Source organism: Diaphorina citri, unplaced genomic scaffold (assembly GCF_000475195.1).
Source record: "Diaphorina citri unplaced genomic scaffold, Diaci psyllid genome assembly version 1.1 scaffold1062, whole genome shotgun sequence".
Taxonomy (NCBI): domain Eukaryota; kingdom Metazoa; phylum Arthropoda; class Insecta; order Hemiptera; family Psyllidae; genus Diaphorina; species Diaphorina citri.
Window position 1 is genome coordinate 6,109 of NW_007378491.1, and position 18,857 is coordinate 24,965.

The following is an 18,857-nucleotide window of genomic DNA, read 5'->3' on the forward strand; positions in this document are numbered from 1 at the left end:
AAAACTGATCACTAATGCCAAGGAGTATCCCCACTTCATAAAATATTTGAAGACGTATGAAAAAAAGGATTGGGCAATGCACTGTAGGGAGAGTCTCATGATAAGAAACAACCATACTAACAACTACTCGTACAGTGAAGCAAGCATGAGAATCCGGAAGGACAAAATTCTTCTGCGGACAAAGGCCTTTGTCACTGAAGTGCGAGTCTAATCCATAATATATACAGCCCCTTGTGTAACTGACTGACTCACTCACTCACTCACTCACTGACTCACGTATACAAATTCTAACCCACATGAATAGACAAAGAGAGGTCCCAGTAATCTTGGTTAAAAAATTTACAAGTACTATATCTTTGTACAGATCTAAGTTAGACAAATGCAATAGGTTGTACTGATTTTTCGGTGCTACCTAATACTCTGCTTCGGTACCACCGTCACTCATATCTTTCTATTGCTGATTTTTCGGTTCTTTACTTAGTTTAGAAAACCGCTGGTCACTTAGCCTCGGCCTCGTTAGAAAAAATCAACAGTACTAGTACTATTTTTAGCAGTCCTACAACTGCAATGCTGCTTGTATCCTAAATATATACAGCCCCTTGTGTAACTGACTGACTGACTGACTCACTCACTCACTCACTCACTCACTCACTCACTCACTCACTCACTCACTCACTCACTCACTCACTCACTCACTCACTCACTCACTCACTCACTCACTCACTCACTCACTCACTCACTCACTCACTCACTCACTCACTCACTCACTCACTCACTCACTCACTCACTCACTCACTCACTCACTCACTCACTCACTCACTCACTCACTCACTCACTCACTCACTCACTCACTCACTCACTTTTTTTGCCCACTCGAGCCCTTCAATTACATTTCTTGCATTGCCATTACCTTATTCTGTTCACGCGCAGTGAACCAGAATTAAATTATCACTTACCTTTGTCACTTGTCTTTCGAATTACTTATTTATTACCTTTCTTGCATTGCCAGTACCATATTCTGTTCACGCACAGTGAGCCAGAATTGAATTATTACTTACCTTTGTCACTTGTCTTTCGAATATATACAGCCCCTTGTGTAACTGACTCACTGACTCACGTATACAAATTCTAACCCACTTCTTGATGAGCTAGGAAGATGCGGTTTTCACCATTGGATTCCTTATTTTTTGTACATACTGGGAAAAATCGAAAACCCCCGAAATTCCAAGCCGTTCCCAAGATATTGACGTTTTTTAGTTTCCCATAAGAAATACACGGGGAACACACTTTGAGGCCAGCAAAACTTTTCCTACGTTTTTTTTTTAGTTCTCCATAAGAAATACATAGGGAACACAGTTTGAGGCCAGCAAACTTTTCCTACGTTTAATATCTTGCTCTCGCTTTTTCAGTTTTCATTTCTTCGGGACAAGACTCAGGGACGATATTAGTTTTCAGGGGCGAAGCCCCGGGAGCGCGCAGCGCGACCGTAAACAAGGGAGCGCGAAGCACGACCCCATGCATAACCCCGCGAAGCCCCCGGGAGCGCGTAGCGCGACCGTAAACAAGGGAGCGCGAAGCGCGACCATATGCACAACCCCGCGAAGGCCCGGGATCGCGCAGCGCGACCGTAAACAAGGGAGCGCGAAGCGCGACCCTATGCACAACCCCGCGAAGCCGTGGGAGCGCGCAGCGCGACCGTAAACAAGGGAGCGTGAAGCGCGATCCCATGCACAACTCCGCGAAGCCCCGGGAGCGCGCAGCGCGACCGTATACGCAACCCCGCGTAGCAAACACGCGAAGCTCCCGGGGGTGGAGGGGGGCTACGCCCCCCTCCCGAGCACGAAGTGCGAGTGTTTGACTATCTAACTGTTGACCTCTTCAGTTTCTTCAAGAGAAAAATCCTGGATTTTGTGAATAACAGGGCTGAAGGCATCACAAGGATGAAGGGCTTCATTGACCAAAAAAAAAAAACAAACAAACAAACAAAAAAACAAAGGACTTGGAGTACAGTGAATTGGACGGTAACATGTACAAAGTTACATCAGGTAAAAACACATACTTTGTAAAACAAACAAAAAAACAAAGGACTTGGAGTACAGTGAATTGGACGGTAACATGTACAAAGTTACATCAGGTAAAAACACATACTTTGTAAACCACGAAACTAGGTGTTGCACCTGTCCTGTAGGTAAGGATGGTACACCATGCAAACACCAGTATGCTGTAGTGGAGAAATTTAAGCTTTATTCGGAACAGTTTGTGCCTATCCACGACATGAGTTTCAAAGCTAAACTGTTCTACATTGCTACAGGGCAAGAACTCAGAGATGGAAATTGGTGCAATGAGCTCACTCCAGCAAGTCCAACCGTGGTCCTTTCTTGTGTTTCTCAACGATTAGAGTCCAACACACAAACTACTGTTGAAGTCAGAGAAGAAAATGAAGTACTTGAAAGGGAAGTAACATCAGAAGCTGAGACAATGGTCATTGATCCTGAGAAAGACAAGGAAATGGATGATATATTCGAGGAAATAAAAACCATGATGAGAAGTAATCCTGAATCCTTGAAAGAGCCTCTTCAAAAATTTATTGATTCATTCCATCGCATAAAATCTATATCGTCTTTGGGTTCAGCTCTCTCTACCTTTAACAAATACAATGGGGCTGCTGCACCCCTCAAGAAAAGAGGATTACAAGGTGGGAACGCACTGCCAGAAGTAGATGAGTCAGAAAAGAGCCTCCCAAGATCCACACGATGCACCTTGGCTCAGCTTCGGTCCGGATGGTGCACTGGCAATGCAAGAAAGGTAATAAATAAGTAATTCGAAAGACAAGTGACAAAGGTAAGTGATAATTTAATTCTGGTTCACTGCGCGTGATGCACTATGGCTTTCAGGGACGTCTTCTTCTTTGAATTTTTGAAGGATATTTGAATTTAATCTTCCTTCAAACTCTTTTAGGAATTGAATATTCCGGTCACATACACACTCTACAGCCGTTCTTTCGTTTCTTTCAGTTGTAGGAGTGCAAGTTGTATTAGCAACAAGGTTGCCATATTCCACAGCGTTTGGGTTGAACGGAAACAAACCACATTTTCGGAACGCGTTTTGCGCCATGCTTTCAGTTTGTAGACAGTCCAGACATGTTTTCAAGAGGGGTGCAAAATCCTCTCGTCCTAGTCTTCGAGTGTCATTTTTGATCCTCCATGTGCGAACACATTGTTTCCAGGAGTCTTTCAAAGACTTGAAAAGTCCAACATCTAGAGGCTGTAGTAGATGAGTTGAATTGGGCAACAAGGCTATCAGGATGATGCCCACTTCTTTACAAAACTCAATCACAGGCAAGCTAAGATGAGACGAGTGCCCATCTAAATACAGAATTATTGGCATTTTAATATTGTTTGCCTTCAACCAAGGATGTAACACGTTTGTTACATATTCAAAGAATGTCTCACTTAACATCCAGCCGGAATCCGACTGCCCCAACCCCCATCCACATCCTCTTGGATATTTTGAAGTTATGTTGGTTGGCATTCTTTTGTACGGGTAAATTACCAAAGGGCTGGCAATGACTCCATCAGCTCTCAAAGTCAGTAATACAGTGAGGTTGTCTTTTTCGTCATTTGCTATTTTGGAGTATACTTTTTTCATGTTCTTAGGTACAAGCACTTTGTTTTCCTTTGGTGCTAAAAAAAAGGCAGTCTCGTCACAATTAAACACCCTAGTAGGATCTTCAAGAACTTCTTGAATAGATTCCTCCTCAACGTATCTCTCAACTCTCTTGAACCACTCCCTTATGGCTACTTCAGTGACATCAGCTCTGGACTTTGTTAAGTTTTGTGCTACTCTGCATGAGATATCTTTGTGTCTGTTCATAAACCCTTCATACCAGTGACGGCCTGGTATACCATCTTTAAAAGGGTTTGGTCTTTTCAGTTTCTTCAACAGTTCAGTTACACTTTCAATCAGTTGTGGTTTGCTTACTGGAAAACCTGCCTTTCCTAAACGAAATATCCATTGAACTAGAATGTTCTCTTCTTCAGGTCTAAGAATGGTAGGTGCCCCAGCATTTTCATTTTTGTACTTCTTCTTGTTCTTATCAATGAGAGTTGTTTTAGGTACTTTGAATTGTAATGATGCCTTTCTGTAGCCCATGCCATTTCTTATGGCATGTAGGGCATTCTCAATGGTAGTTTTATCATATGTCTTAGTCTTAGCCATATTTTTTCTACTGGAAGGAAACCTGGAACACAAAAGTACATAATACCAATAACTTATTGAACAGGGAAATTTGCTATCTTAAACATTAAGAAGCTTGGGTCGGAATTAAGAGCTTAGTGTTTACCTATATGAAATCATGTGAACCTTATTCCGACCCAACTCACACCTGCTGCTGTCTAGAAATGAATGCTCATTTTCAAAACAAAAATAATAACAAATGATTTAAGTTTACCCGCCATTTTTTTCCCAAGGAGTTCAGCTAGCTTCTAGAAGTAGGGGTTCCCAAATATGATAGCCTGTTTCCATGAAGTATATAAAAAAGCGCCTTGGACAGAATTAGGTACTAGGTCGGATTTACGTACTGATATAGCTGGGGTTGTTGTTTCCGATTAGGATGGGGAACTCCAAAGACTGAAAGTCTATAAGGTGCACCCAAAGAAACCGAAAACCTATATCAACAGGTGTCCGACTGGCTCGTAGGGAGGTAGGTTCGTAGAAGACGCAGAATAATGCAGAATACTGTAGAGGGTTCGGTAGAGCAGAGTGTGGTAAATAATCTCGGGGAAGAAAAGGAAAATGATAAAGGCTTTGGATTCTTGTTTCAACAATAAACAAATGCAATAATAACAATTTATTGAGCGTAATTAAACAATTAAAAGACAAATAACAAAATATGTAAGAGACAGTAATATACGACTGAATATTAAGACGAAGGCAAGGGGCTTTTGGACTTTGGGCAATTGTGAATAGGAAACGAATGGCAATGTGAATAACGAAGGCAGGGGGCCTTTTTAGTTTGAATAGTAACAAATTGGAATGAGTAATATACTAAGATCTCTTAACGAGTTAATTAAGAATAATTAAGTTAATAAAAGCGTGCGAGCGTGCGTGCGTGCGATTGTTCAATATCAAATATTACGTGACTGCGGTGGCTACGGTCGTAGCCTCTCTCTCTCTCTCTAGCGTTGATCTGGGGGAAGGAGTTCCTTGATGCGAAGAGTCCGTATGGGGGACGAAGCGAAGAACTTGAAGTGACGTGTAGCGACGATGTGTGCGGGGCGTACTGATTATTGTCTGAAGAGCGCCATGGCTTGCTGCAGTGTGACGATGAAGCGACCCTCAGGAGTGACGTGCAGGCGACTGGGGTCCTGGCGACGTGCTGAAGCATCCTGGGGTGCGATGGGTAGACTTATGGTCTACGTGTGAAAGGGTCCGGATGAACCTGGGGGTGGTGATTGACGAATTACGCAGAGAACTGTTCTACGTTTGAGAGGGTGCGCGCGCGTGTCTATTTCCCGAGCAAGTGCCAAGGAAGGGCGTTAGTTTGCAGGGGGAAATGCGACGTCGCGCGACCCGTCCCAAGACGAATTAGGCTCCGCGGCCTGCTGCCTCGAACGAGGATAGCAGTGGGAGAGTGAGTAATAGAATGGCGTAATCTAGCCTCTTAACTCTATTCGGTGGATCCTGGTCCACGCATAGTGACTACCTTACTAAAGAGTTAGTCAGGCTATGCCCCTCGGGGGGGCGTGTCCTTCAGGACAGCCCAGGGCTCGGTAAGCCTTCCGGCGGAACCGACGATTTTACGAGGATTTTTCATTAATATATGTGAATAAAGGCTAAGGTTTGGCTAGACCAGCGTGGAGTCACGGGAAGCCCGCTTGGGGACGCGCAGGGGGCGTCACGGGTCCGTGAGAGTAAGCAGCTCCGCGGTACGACGCGCGAGGGGCGTCGCGGGAGGCTGATAATGAAATTAATAAGGAGCAGGGGTCCTTTATAAAACAAGAAAGTGAGTGTGAATGAGAATGATAAGGATGGGTTCACTGGCAGCAAGTCAGGGGGCCTGACATTATTTCGTGGGGCGCACGGGTCGAACGAGCGCCCAGGAAAAGAAGGAGAATGTTGTAAGAGTTAGGATGAAGAGCGGAAAACACTCACCCGGATTTTGGCGGCACGGCGGCGGCGGTTCCGGATCTGTGTCGCCGTTCGTTTGAGCGGGGTAGTGTGTGACGGCACGGGGGGCGTCAATGAGGTGAGTTGAGTGGAAGGCGCCGGGCCGGAGGTGAAGTTCTGGGAGATAGAAGAATCCATCGAGAGAATGATCGTGAACTGGAGAGAGGGCGAGAGGTAGACCGCAGCGCAGGTGCAAGTTTAGCAATACATTGAAGACATTTTTAAAAAGTCGGAACAATAATATAACATGAAAACAGAGATAAAAATCCTCGTTAGCAATCCCTACCTAGATACTTTCGATGCTCGGGCGAATCCGGCAATACCGGACAGGTGAAAGTCGACCAAGGAATGTCTGAGCGACCCGGATCCTTCTGGCCTATGGCAGAGCGGGAGAGCTATGCCCGGGCTCCTTCTGGCGAACCAGTCAGAACCAGGAACACACCTGCCCCTCCGAAGCTATGCCCGAGCTCCTTCCGGCGGACCGGTCAGAACCAGAAACACACCTCCGGTTCCTTTCGAAGCTATGCCCGGGCTCCTTCTGGCGAACCAGTCAGAACCAGGAACACACCTTCAGTTCCAGAAACCAGTAGACCCTTGATACGACAAGTAGTCCTTCCAGCCAGGCAAGTCGGCTCCTTCCGGCGAACCAGTCGGAACCCTACTTGTTTGACGGTCCGTTCAAGATTACTTGAGCTGCTATAAGGCTCCTCCTGGACTATCCACCAAAGAACTCAAAAAGCGCAAGGTGGAAGGATCCAAGAAGAACCAGAAGGGATTCCTTGAAGAGGAGGTCCTTATTAGAACAAGAGCTAATAATTGGATTGAAGACCCAACTATTAGGGGTACTTGGCTATCGTACCCGAAGACAAAATACAATTGAGAAGGTCCAAGTACTTACGGGAATCCGACGAGAACTAAAGTGTGAGAAGTTATGTATAACATTATAATAAATTTTTGAATCACAAACTTTACTAAAATAATAATAACGATAGGTAGGGCTGGGAGATGACTAGATACCTCCCCAACCACAATAAAAGTGTACTAGAAATGGACGGAAATGTACTGGAAAGCACTAAAATGTAACTGAAAAGCACGAAGTACCCGAACGTGGGTTTAGTGTAGGAATGGCACTTTTGAGGGGTGAACCGAGTTATAAAGTAAGTGATGGCCTTTTGGGCGGCCAAAGGCGAGTCGAAAAGGACGTAGTGTATCAGTACATTTACGTTAATCAGCATTATGAAGAGCATGTCTTCCATGGTTGTTACTAGGAATAGGTGTGATGGATACAGATGAATTGGGATCATCCAGGACTGGTGCTGATGAGTACTTACTTACTTAATCCGTCCCCATCTACCGTGAGTGTAGGGGTTGGCAGAGAGCTCGCCATTTGGGCCTGTCAGCAACACTACTCAAGACGTTACTGACCTGTGTAACCAACCAGGGCGCTGCTGATGAGTTAGGAGGAATATTGTCCAGGAATGCTGGTTTTAAACGATCTCTTGACACATTGACAACACGTGAACCAATGCGAATGCGGAATACCTTGGTAATGCGAGACAACACTGGATATGGTCCGGTATAAGGGCGTTGAAGACTACTTTTAACAGCGTCTACACGAAGATATACGTGAGAACAACTATCAAGATGAGTGTTGGTGAATGATTTGTTGTTTCCGTGCCAAGATGTTTCTTTAGGTCGTAAATTTTCAAACACATCGCTCAGTTTCTTAGCATAATCACTAGTGGGAATAGATATGGTGGGTTTTTCAAATAGCTCACCGGGTAATCTTAATGAGGTACCATATACTAAGTTAGCAGGAGATGCTTCTAGGTCTTCTTTCACTGTGGAGCGCATCCCTAGCAACACAGCTGGTAGTTCTAGTGACCAAGATGTGGAATTTGTATCTAGGCGACACATCAAGGCAGCTGTCAGCGTTCGATGCTGGTGTTCTATTATTCCGTTTCCGGAAGGGTGGTAACTGGTTGTGTTCCTGAGTTCGATGCCGAGGATTGAAGATACTTCATGGAAGAGACAAGACATGAAGTTGCGTCCTTGGTCGGTAACCAAGTAAAGTGGGGAACCAAATCTGGCTATCCAGCCTTCAAAGAATGCGCGGGCTGTAGTTTCCGCTGTTTGGTCGGGCATTGGTATTGCTTCCAACCATCGTGTGTACCGGTCAACACAAGTAAGAAGATATGAGTTACCTCTGGAAGATGGTAAGGGTCCAACGACGTCAATGTGTACGTGTGAAAACCTTTCATCGGGGAGAAGATAGCGAACTAAAGGACTGCGTTCATGACGATGAACTTTTGATAACAAACATGGTTGACATTGACGGGTCCATGTCTTGATATCAAGTTTCATAAATGGCCAGACGAACTTAGAGGAGATAAGGAGTACTGAAGCTCGTCCACCAGGGTGTGAAAGTCCATGAAGTTGTTGAAAGATGGCAAAACCAAAACTAGCTGGAACATAAGTGCGTGTGACTCAGTGGCGTAGCGTGGTCTAAAGTCAAGTGTAAGGCGTGCAGGGCACTAATTTCCATCACCATGCACATTACTACATAAGTTATGCACATGCTTCTTCATAAATATTTAAAGTCAATATTTAAGGGTATTTGAGTAAATTTAGAGTGTATGGCCGCCATACACGCCCTACATGGACGCTACGCCACTGGTGTGACTCCTGTGGACGTATCACAGAATAACCGTACATTGTCGACTAACATTTGACACAAATGTAGGTTGTGGGTCGTTGTATTGTCAAGTAATTTTTCCAACTCGGTGTCCGTTGCTTGGGCAAGTTATATGTTGGAAGCTGAGACTGTTTTCTTACATATTGTTTCAATGCGTGAAAGAGCATCAGCAGGTTCATTACTCTCACCACGTACATAACATATGTCAGTTGAGAATTGACTGATAAAGGTTAGGTGTCGTATCTGACGAGGAGATGATTTGTCTTGAGCTTTGGTAAAAGCGTACGTTAGGGGTCGATGGTCCGTGAAAATTTTGAAATTTTACCTCCTCGACCTTCGAGGAGGTAAAATATTTGAATAGTTGCGTATATTGCCAGGAGCTCTCTGCCATACGTAGAGTACTTTTGTTCGGCAGGTGACATTTTGCGGGAAAAGAATGCCAGTGGGCGGATGATACCATCTTGAACTTGGTTGACTGTACCTCCAACTGCGGTACCGGAGGCATCCGTCATGATTGAGAGATCTGCTTTGGGGTCTGGGAAGGCAAGAGTGATAGTGTTCATAAGAACTTGGTTCATCAAGTACATTATTTGAACAGTCCAGGGTGTTCAACCATGCATCCGGAGAGAGTGTGCAGATGTGTGTTTGAATCTCAGTATTTTGTTCATGTTGTACAATATTTGTTTCGTTTGATACATTACTTGGTTCATTTGGTACAGTATTTTGTTCATATGGTACATTACTTGACTCATTTGGTACATAATTTGTTTCATCTGGTACATTTTGCGGTTCGTTTGGTACATTATTAGGTTCCATCGGATTTTCTAAATCTAAATCTGGTTCCCTTTCAATATTACAGTTTTCCTCTGAAACCAAAAATGTTCTATTCCTGATGGAATCTTTAATTTGTTGGAGCTTTCCTAACACTTTTTAAAAATCGTTATTTCCATAGTCAGCAACATTGGAGCAAATATCTTGGCATATTTCTAAAGCTTTTCTATATTTTTCATTTTTACTTAAAATAGATTTGCATTTTTCAATATGTTGATGAATTATGATATCCTGGCCTTCTTGAGAACAAATACTATTAGCATGGTCAACATTATCTTCATCAATTGAAAAATGTTTAGGATGGAAATCTTTTGTAAACTTGGGAACTACTTCATAAAACATGCTCTCATTGTTTTGATTTCTTTTGAAAAATATGTGACAACATGGGAGTTCAATGTTTTTGAAAGAGTCACACTCACAAGTTGTTGAGGTACAGTTGGTATCAGCTTCTAGGGAATCTAAGGTTTTACTTTTTTCCAAAGCTTTAAGAACAAAAGATGCAGCAAATGGGGTCAAATGGTTGGCATATTTTTCTTCCAAAGATCCTTTGGGATACTTTATATCCTGTTTAGCTACCATTTGGGTAGCTCTTACCTTAGATTCATTATGAATGCTAGAGAAAACTTCCATCAGATCTTTATAAAATACCAAAAGACTACTATTTTTAACTACTACTTGTTTTATTTTTTGGTTTAAACTTTCAAGATGGTTAGTAGTCACAATATTCATGGTGTAGTTCTTTTTCATAAGACCAACAACCCATTCATCACATATACTGTGCCAGTTTGTGTTGTAATAAGTTATTAACTTTTCTTTATCACCAAAATTGCATTCTAGTAGGCTTTGATAATGTTCATTGTACTCCTCTCTGTTTTTAGAATAAGTCAGTTTTTGAATTATCTTCAAAATTTCATTCTTTTCATTACTCTTCAAACCCATCTTTTCAAATGTAATATTCCTCTTGAATGTTCTCAACGTATGAAAGAGGCACAATAAAATTTTTGCACTTGGTAATTGCATTCTTAATGCAGCTCTTTCTTTAAAATCTTTATCAGTAAAAACTGTTTTTACGTCAGAAAATTTTGGATTGTGTGATTTGAAAATGCTCAACATTTTCTCAATATTAGTTGCATTTTCATGGGCTAAAAGAAAGGTACAAGCAACTACTACTTGTCCATTACCATTTACAACCATGATAATGTAAAAAGGCATTGAAAGGTTGTTCAAACAATAAGTGGCATCTAACAAAAATATGTCGGGATAGTCTGCAAAAACTTTTTTCATTTTAGCTGTCTGGAAATATAAACCTTCAAAATCATTTCCATTCACCAACACTTCTACAGTGGCAGAGTCAACTGTTTTTAAATAATCAACAGTGGTTGACAATTCTTCAGTGCTGCTAGTTGTGCCTTGTTTGGTTTTTATATTGTGAAGGTCTTTGAGAGTGACAGTCTGGTTTAATGTAGAGCTAACATATTCTTTGAGCAATTTTTTATTACACCTCATGTCAAGAAATTGCTTAATCTCACTTTGTTTTTCTTCACTGAGAACACGTTGCCTTGGGAGACACTTGAATACATCTTTTGACACTGTATGGTTGTGCTCCCCCACAAAACTAGTGATTCGTAGTGCCTCTCCATTGAATGTCAATCCAAGCCTGGTTTTGAAAGGGCAGTCTCTCCGGAATGTTCTGAAATAAGAAATGTAGAGAAAAGAAGTGTAAGCCAAAGTCTTCTGTTTCTAGTGCACAAAGCAAAACTTCTCACCACTGAGGTTTTCAGTATAAGGGTATTAAAAAAAAAAATCGGAAGAAACGGGACCAAACATGACCAAAATATTCATTATTCCCAAAGAAAAATACTATTCCCCAATACGGCTTCGGTAACTAAAATCAAACTGTCTCATCTTGCATGTAAGTAGGAAATTTGGGCATGTTAGGTGTAAAAATTAGGATGTCGGGCAAGAAATTTAGGCGTATTGAGTGTTCTGAAACATGCCCCTTTGTTTTCATAATTATTGGAAAAATAATAGTTGAAACTCTTCAAAAATATATCTACTTATATCTATTGGTACAAGAGTAGGTTGGTAGGTATGTACGTACCAACCTACTCTTTAAAGAAAAAAATAACTTACCTAGTTTGTCTCTGGTTTGTACTCTTGGACGAAAACTTTTTCCCGCCATGAATACAACTGTACTGCATCTTGAAGTATACAAGTTCCTTCTTTGCATTCTGAATTTTTGATGAAGCATTCTTTGCAGAACACAGTTTATGGCTGTCACTGATGTGTAGCTGAACGAAATTGTCTCTTTCATAGGTTGATATGAAGTTTTTCAATTCATCAAAAGATGAAAATTGTTTGCCAACTTCCATGATGATGATCAGGAAAAAAGATCTTTTGACAAGACAATAAATTAAAAGTTCATCTTGGTAATTATTCAGAAGTTGGGCTTTTCTTAATATGGTAGCTAGGGTCCCATATACCTGCCACTGTTTGGTTTCGCTCTTCTATATTGTCAATTAAGTCATTTACCTCTGCATTAAAGGCTAGTCTTAATAATGCCTTTTTTTGTTTTTCTGCCTTTTCATTTAATTCATTAGCAATTAAGTATTGGTGGAAAGATCTTTTGAAGTCGTTTACTTCCTTCTTTGTTAACTTCTCAAATTCGAACTTAGGAAGTGGCACTGACGCATTCATTTTTTCAGATTCTTCTCATAGGAAGTTTTGAAAAACTATCAGATTCTTCTCATAGGAAGTTTTGAAAAACTATCAGATTCTTCTCATAGGAAGTTTTGAAAAACTATCTGTTAGCTGAAGACTGGACGTCATCGTTAACGCAACACTCCACAGCAGCTAAATAAAAGAAAAAGGGGCTGTATATATTTAGGACTAGAGTCAAATGTAATCAGTATTCTTTACATTACCGTAACCTGGGGCTACTTTGCTCCAACTTTTGGACTTTCCTACGGAAATCTTTTAATAACTTTGGTATAAATAATCGTAGACTCTTGATTTTTTTTTAAATGACAGAGAACAAAATTGTCTTTGTAAATAAAATAAATTTATTTTGTTTCATAATATTTTTGAACCTTTTTTTATCTAGTAAAATCGTGGCGTAAAGTTACCCTGGTGGTGAATATTTATTTTTGAATTCGCGCCACTCACGTATTTTAAAATCAGCTGACTGATTATTTCAACGAGGAAAAAATATTTTCTCGTTGATAACAACAAACAAAAAACCCATCTTTTTTTTTTGGCTTCTTCTCGTTCAAGTCATTGTCCAGTGCACACCATTTTTCTTGCGTGATTGAAAGAGCTCTTCAAATAGCCAAGGGCTTCTTCTCGTTCAAGTCATTGTCCAGTGCACACCATTTTTCTTGCGTGATTGAAAGAGCTCTTCAAATAGCCAACCTGGCTTGGGGTTACTTTACTCCAAAATTTTCAAGGCCTTTGCGCAAAGGCCTGAAAAGGCCCATTGGTTAAACCTTGACCTACATAAGAAGTACGTTTTCTCTTCTTTCTTTTGAGGTATAATTCATCAAAATCGGTTGAGTGGTTCTATTTTTTCTTTTTATTTTAATCCTGGAAGATTCAATATTTTAGAAAAATGTTAAAAACGCAGTGGTTGTATGAAAATTTTCAAGGCCTTTGCGCAAAGGCCTGAAAAGGCCCATTGGTTAAACCTTGACCTACCTAAGAAGTACGTTTTCTCTTCTTTCTTTTGAGGTATAATTCATCAAAATCGGTTGAGTGGTTCTATTTTTTATTTTTATTTTAATCCTGGAAGATTCAATATTTTAGAAAAATGTTAAAAACGCAGTGGTTGTATGAAAATATAAAAACTTTATTAAAAAAAAAAAAAAAAAAAAACTTTATTGAGAAAAATTTGAGATTTGTATGGGAGTTACAAACATTACATAAGAACAGATTGTCCTCATCGAATGTGCTGTTCGACCAATCTATTGATTTCCCAGGAATACAATGAGGGTGAAAGCTTTTTTTACAATCATAGCATGTGAGCATGAAACCATGACGCTCGTCACAAGACGAGCATTGCTGTTTGTTTTCTTCTTTTTCATTCTGGATATCCTTTTGATTTATTTCCATCTCTTGACCAGGATCAACTTCAATCACTTCAAATTCTATCACTGTTGGCTCTTCTCCCTCCTCTAATATGTTACTAATTACATTTTCTTGAGGTTCAATCATCTTATTAGCTTCTTTCTTTTCATTTTCCTTGGCAATTACATTTATTTTCTTTTGAATCCCTCGCTCATAAGACTCTTTTCTGGCAGCAGTCATCAGGATGTTCTTTTTGGTCTGATAAGATTGTGGGTTTTTGGCAACAACTTCTTTCTTAACTGCAACCTTCTTTTTGCCAACAACTTCTTTCTTTACAGCAACGTTCTTCTTATCAACAACTTCTTTCTTTACTGCAACCTTTTTCTTGTCAACAATTTCTTTCTTTATTGCAACTTTCTTCTTGCCAACATCTGTGCGAGATGTTGATTTCTGTTGAGGTTGATCCTTTGTCTTCTTGCTTCTTTCCGATTTGTCCTCTTCAATCAAACTCTCACTATCGTCTCTAAATATTATATCATCTTCGTCAGTTTCATCACTGTCAATAAAAACAATTTTCTTTTTCAGCGTATTGATGTGACAAGCATAGAGAGGCTTTCCAGGTGACACAGATATTTTCTTTCTTTTCTTCTGTTTTTCTATCTGGTTCACGGGGTTTATTTTCTCCTCTAAGAACTTCTTGAAGCTATCTTCCAATTGTTCCGTGTCATACTGTTTTCTTCTTTCAAATGATGCCAATAATTCCTCAACATTTACAGGGTAAATCCCACATTTTCTGAATCCGGACTTTAAATTATCAGGCGCATTGGGTTCAATATGGGACATTAACGCGCGTAACAGACGAGGGAAATCTTGTTTGTTCAGACCGGTTTGGTTTGCACCTTGGTTGTCTTTGTAATCAGATAGAACTTGACGCCAAGCCATCTTCATTGGTCTAAAAAAGGCGATGTCAAGGGGTTGGGTAATATGGGTTGTATTGGGTGGCAAACAGATGAATCTAATTTGATTCTTCTCACATTCATCTAGCACACTTGGAGAGATGTGCCTGTACAAATTGTCCCCAATGACGACTTTTGTTCCTTCTTTCTTCTTTGCTGCAGGTAGCAAGATCTTGAAAAACCAGTCTTCAAAGGCATATCCATCAAACCACCCACTAGGTGTATTTGGCTCCAGGTGGTCCTCCCTCAACCCATGTTGACCACATGCATGTGCTCTTATAGACAACAAACGGAGGTAGAAATTCTCCACCAGCGTTTCCAGCCATCATAATAGAAATAGACGATTTTGAGGTGTTCCTTAAGCTAGGATTACACTGTTTGCTCAGTGAGCAAATATTTGCTCAAATTTGTTTGGAAAAGTATAGAAAATAGTGTAATAACCTAAAAAATATTTGGCAAATATATTTGCTCACTGTGTTTGCCCAAACCAAATATTTGTTCAAGTGTAATATAGTCCCAAGTCACCAAGTAGAAAATAAAAATTTATTTGTTTCTATTTTTTCTGCATTTTGTTTTGACAGAGAGCAAAGATGAGCAAATAAAATAAACTTCAATGAGTTCATATGTTGAAATTTTTTCCCACAAAAATCTTGGATTTTTTTAATGATTTAACTGTCTTGGGTGCACTTTGTGCTTGGGTACGCACGATGCACGCATCATGTAATCCTGCCTCGACATCAGTATCAGTTGCCTCGACATCAGTTCCAATCATAATGTGATGTGATAATCATCCAATCACAATGAGGCGCGTGTGTTATGAACAAAGCATTTAGGCCGTGGTTATGAACAGGGCCATCGTAGGCCGTCGTCGGCCTTTTTGCGTGTAAAGTTGGCGGGAAATTCGAATTTTTGATTTTTTTCCGCAACTTGTACAATCTGAATTCATTTTTTACTTTTAATCTTTAGTTTGCACGTTTATATTATACTTTTCATTTATATTAGCTATTAAAAACAAGCAAATTACAAAGCAAACAAAAATAAATATACAGTGCATCTATCAACTCTCGACCTGACCTTGCGACCTTGTATAACAATTTATGTCACCCCGGCATAACAAGAATGACACACTGGGTCCGAGTAAAAAACCTGCCATTCTCTGTGGAAGACATCAGGAAAGTGATCAATGCCTGCCCTGTTTGCGCGGAATTGAAACCGCAATACTACAGTATCACATAGGACTAGCTGATTGACAACTGTTGTCGAGGCGGGATAATTTCAATGTTTTAAGTTGAGTTTAAAAGAAATTGAGTTTTATAACCCTAGCTGAGGTTTTCCGAATGGATTGACTTCAAGAATATATACCTACCCTCATCTTCGCCTTCCATCTTGCTCTTATTTTCATGGCAAATCAGATCCCCTCAGTTTGAGAAAATTTCAGGTTCCACTAAATGCTGTTTTACGTCAAGATTTTCAACTCAAATATTGTGAATATATCAACAAGAATAGACAGAACAATTCACTGGTATGTTTTACTGATGGTTCCAAATGTTGCAGAGGTGTGGGAAGTGCTCATAAGATCAATCAAGAAATGTCCACTTACAGACTGAACCCCTTATCTTCAAGTTTTACGGCTGAGGCCTTTGCAATGGAAATGTGCTTTCATAATTTAATTAACCGCCCAATATCTGACAACATACTGATTTTCATTGATTCTAAAAGCTTTTGATTTCATCTATGCAACAGTTATTCTGTAGAAACCTTTTAATACATGATATTCAAGTGGCATGCCATAAACTAATCCTGAAAGGAAATGATGTTAAAATTATGTGGATACCATCTCACTGCAGTATAGCAGGGAACGAAGAGGTTGACAAGGCAGCTCAGTCATTTATCAATGCCCAAAATTATTCTCTGATCACACTTGGTGATTTAAAAGTTTAAAAAAAAAAAATAATAATAATAATAATAATAATAATAAAATAAATTTAAGAAAAAATGGCAAATTTGGTGGAATAATATTCAACCTCCCAATAAAATTAAAGATACAGTTAAAGAATGGTAAACTTCCAACCGCAATTCAAGAAAAGAAGAAATAATATTATCTAGACTAAGAATCGGGCATACTAGATTAACTCATGGTTTCCTAATGGAAAGAACTGATCCACAATCCACCTCAATGTGAAGTTTGTAACGTTACCATAACAGTTAAACATATTTTATGTCATTGTATTAAATATGCACCAATAAGACTAAAATACAACCTAAACAACCTTCAAATCAAGGATATCCTGGGGGATAATCCTAGAACCATCAATTTATTATTTAAATTCCTTAAAGACACAAACCTATTACCAAAACTATAGATTTAACATTCAAATATTTCCTTGTCACTGGTTTTATCCTTTTCCTCCCCCACCTGTTTCCTTTGAATTATTATTATTTTTCCTATGTTTTATTATTTATATCTATTTTTACCCATTAATTGTTCCTTTATAAATCTTCATTTCACTCTTTTTTATTCTAATTTATACCTACTATTCGATGTTTTTTTTCCCCTCCTCCCCACTTTCTTTTGTTCCATTCCCTTATCTATGTATTATTGTATTACCCTATTCCTTTTTCTATGTATTATTGTTCTATCCTTGTATTCCTTGCTATCCTATGTTCTTACCAATAAATAAATGATTAACTATTTTGAAAGGGGCTAATGACATTCAAAGTCATGCCCCTTTTAAAATAAATTTATATATATATAAAAAAAAAAAATAGTAATAAGTTTTAATAATTTACATGAATTTACCGTATAAGAGAGGTCCTTTAGTCCAAATTCTAACGGGTAGGAACCTACCAATGAATTGATTAGATTTCTGAGTCGATTCTAGTCAGGTCCTGTTGTCGGGCCAAAATCCTGAGTCAAATGTCTAGAAAGCAAATAAAACCTAAAGTCACAGTTGACTGGACGGATGAGGACACTTTCAAGTTGTTAAGTGAAGCAGAAGGAAGGCAATGCATATGGAATTATGGACACAAAGATTATAGGAACAAGAATATTAGGGATGCTGCATGGAGAGAAATAGCCGAGAACATGGAGAATAAGTATATGTAGAAAACGAGCGGCTGTCGTCTTCAACTTCTTCAATATTCCAAGCAAACATGCCGAATAGATACACTAAACTTAAGTCTGACAGAGATAAATAACGAACAAAGATATTTTTATACAGTTACAATAATAATCGTTAATGAAATAGAAAGCTTATATTTATTTTAGATTACAGAAAAGTTCGACAACACAAGTTAGTATTCAAGTGTAATATAGTCCCAAGTCACCAAGTAGAAAATAAAAATTTATTTGTTTCTATTTTTCTGCATTTGTTTTGACAGAGCAAAGATGAGCAAATAAAATAAACTTCAATGTTCATATGTTGAATTTTTTCCACAAAAATCTTGGATTTTTTTTATGATTTAACTGTCTTGGTGCACTTTGTGCTTGGTACGCACGATGCACGCATCATGTAATCCTGCCTCGACATCAGTATCAGTTGCCTCGACATCAGTTCCAATCATATGTGATGTGATAATCATCCAATCACATGAGGCCGTGGTTATGAACAGGGCCATCGTAGGCCGTCGTCGGCCTAATAAAACAGCAACATTAATAGACAACATATTGGTAAATTTTGAAAAATATGAAACAAGAATAATTGATAGTGCTCTTTCGGACCATACTGGACAGCTCATCACATTAGAAGTCAATGAAAATAATAATAAAATAACAATAACAAGTAGATTTATTAATGAAACAAAACTTGATAAGATAAAAGAGAAGTTAATAAATGAGAATAAACTAGAAAATATACAACATGAAGACAACAACATAAAATATAAAATATTCCAAGAAACTTTATATGTATAATTCATTAGACGAAATATGTCCCGTAAAAATTATCGAGAAAGAAAGAAAACACAAAACACCAAAATGGATAACTAAAGAAATGAGGGAAAAGTGCAAAGTCAAAAGAGAAAAGTGGTTGAAATACACAGAAGGTAAGATAACAAAAGAAGAATTTAGAGAATATAATAAGACACTGAAAAAAGAGATGGAAGAACTACAAAAAAACTACAACTCCAAGGAAATAATAAATTCC

General features: G+C 39.2%; 2 protein-coding genes across 2 annotated transcripts; both read right to left on the reverse strand.

Annotated features, from left to right (window-relative positions):
* Positions 1-2,853: 2,853 nt before the first annotated feature.
* On the reverse strand, positions 2,854-7,580 carry LOC108252967. Its single transcript, XM_017446032.2, has 2 exons — positions 7,500-7,580; positions 2,854-4,240 (listed from the first exon to the last, which is right to left on the reverse strand). Exons 1-2 carry the CDS (start codon positions 7,553-7,555, stop codon positions 2,854-2,856), a joined length of 1,443 nt encoding a protein of 480 aa, XP_017301521.2. The 5' UTR covers positions 7,556-7,580.
* A 618-nt stretch (positions 7,581-8,198) lies between these two features.
* LOC113469402 (zinc finger SWIM domain-containing protein 3-like) lies at positions 8,199-12,541 on the reverse strand. The gene is made up of 2 exons (XM_026827066.1): positions 11,828-12,541; positions 8,199-11,384 (listed from the first exon to the last, which is right to left on the reverse strand). Exons 1-2 carry the CDS (start codon positions 12,064-12,066, stop codon positions 9,794-9,796), a joined length of 1,830 nt encoding a protein of 609 aa, XP_026682867.1. The 5' UTR covers positions 12,067-12,541; the 3' UTR covers positions 8,199-9,793.
* Between the last annotated feature and the right edge of the window lie 6,316 nt (positions 12,542-18,857).

What these genes read in the sequence shown, in the direction of transcription:
- LOC108252967 (XM_017446032.2), bottom strand. Translation starts at nt 7,555, where the DNA reads ATGGCGAGCTCTCTGCCAACCCCTACACTCACGGTAGATGGGGACGGA. An exon ending in GATGGGGACGGATTAAGTAA is followed by an intron (nt 4,241 to 7,499) that starts GTAAGTACTCAT and finishes TTTGTGTTCCAG; the next exon opens with GTTTCCTTCCAGTAGAAAAA.
- LOC113469402 (XM_026827066.1), bottom strand. Translation starts at nt 12,066, where the DNA reads ATGGAAGTTGGCAAACAATTTTCATCTTTTGATGAATTGAAAAACTTC. An exon ending in ACAAACCAGAGACAAACTAG is followed by an intron (nt 11,385 to 11,827) that starts GTAAGTTATTTT and finishes TTCTTATTTCAG; the next exon opens with AACATTCCGGAGAGACTGCC.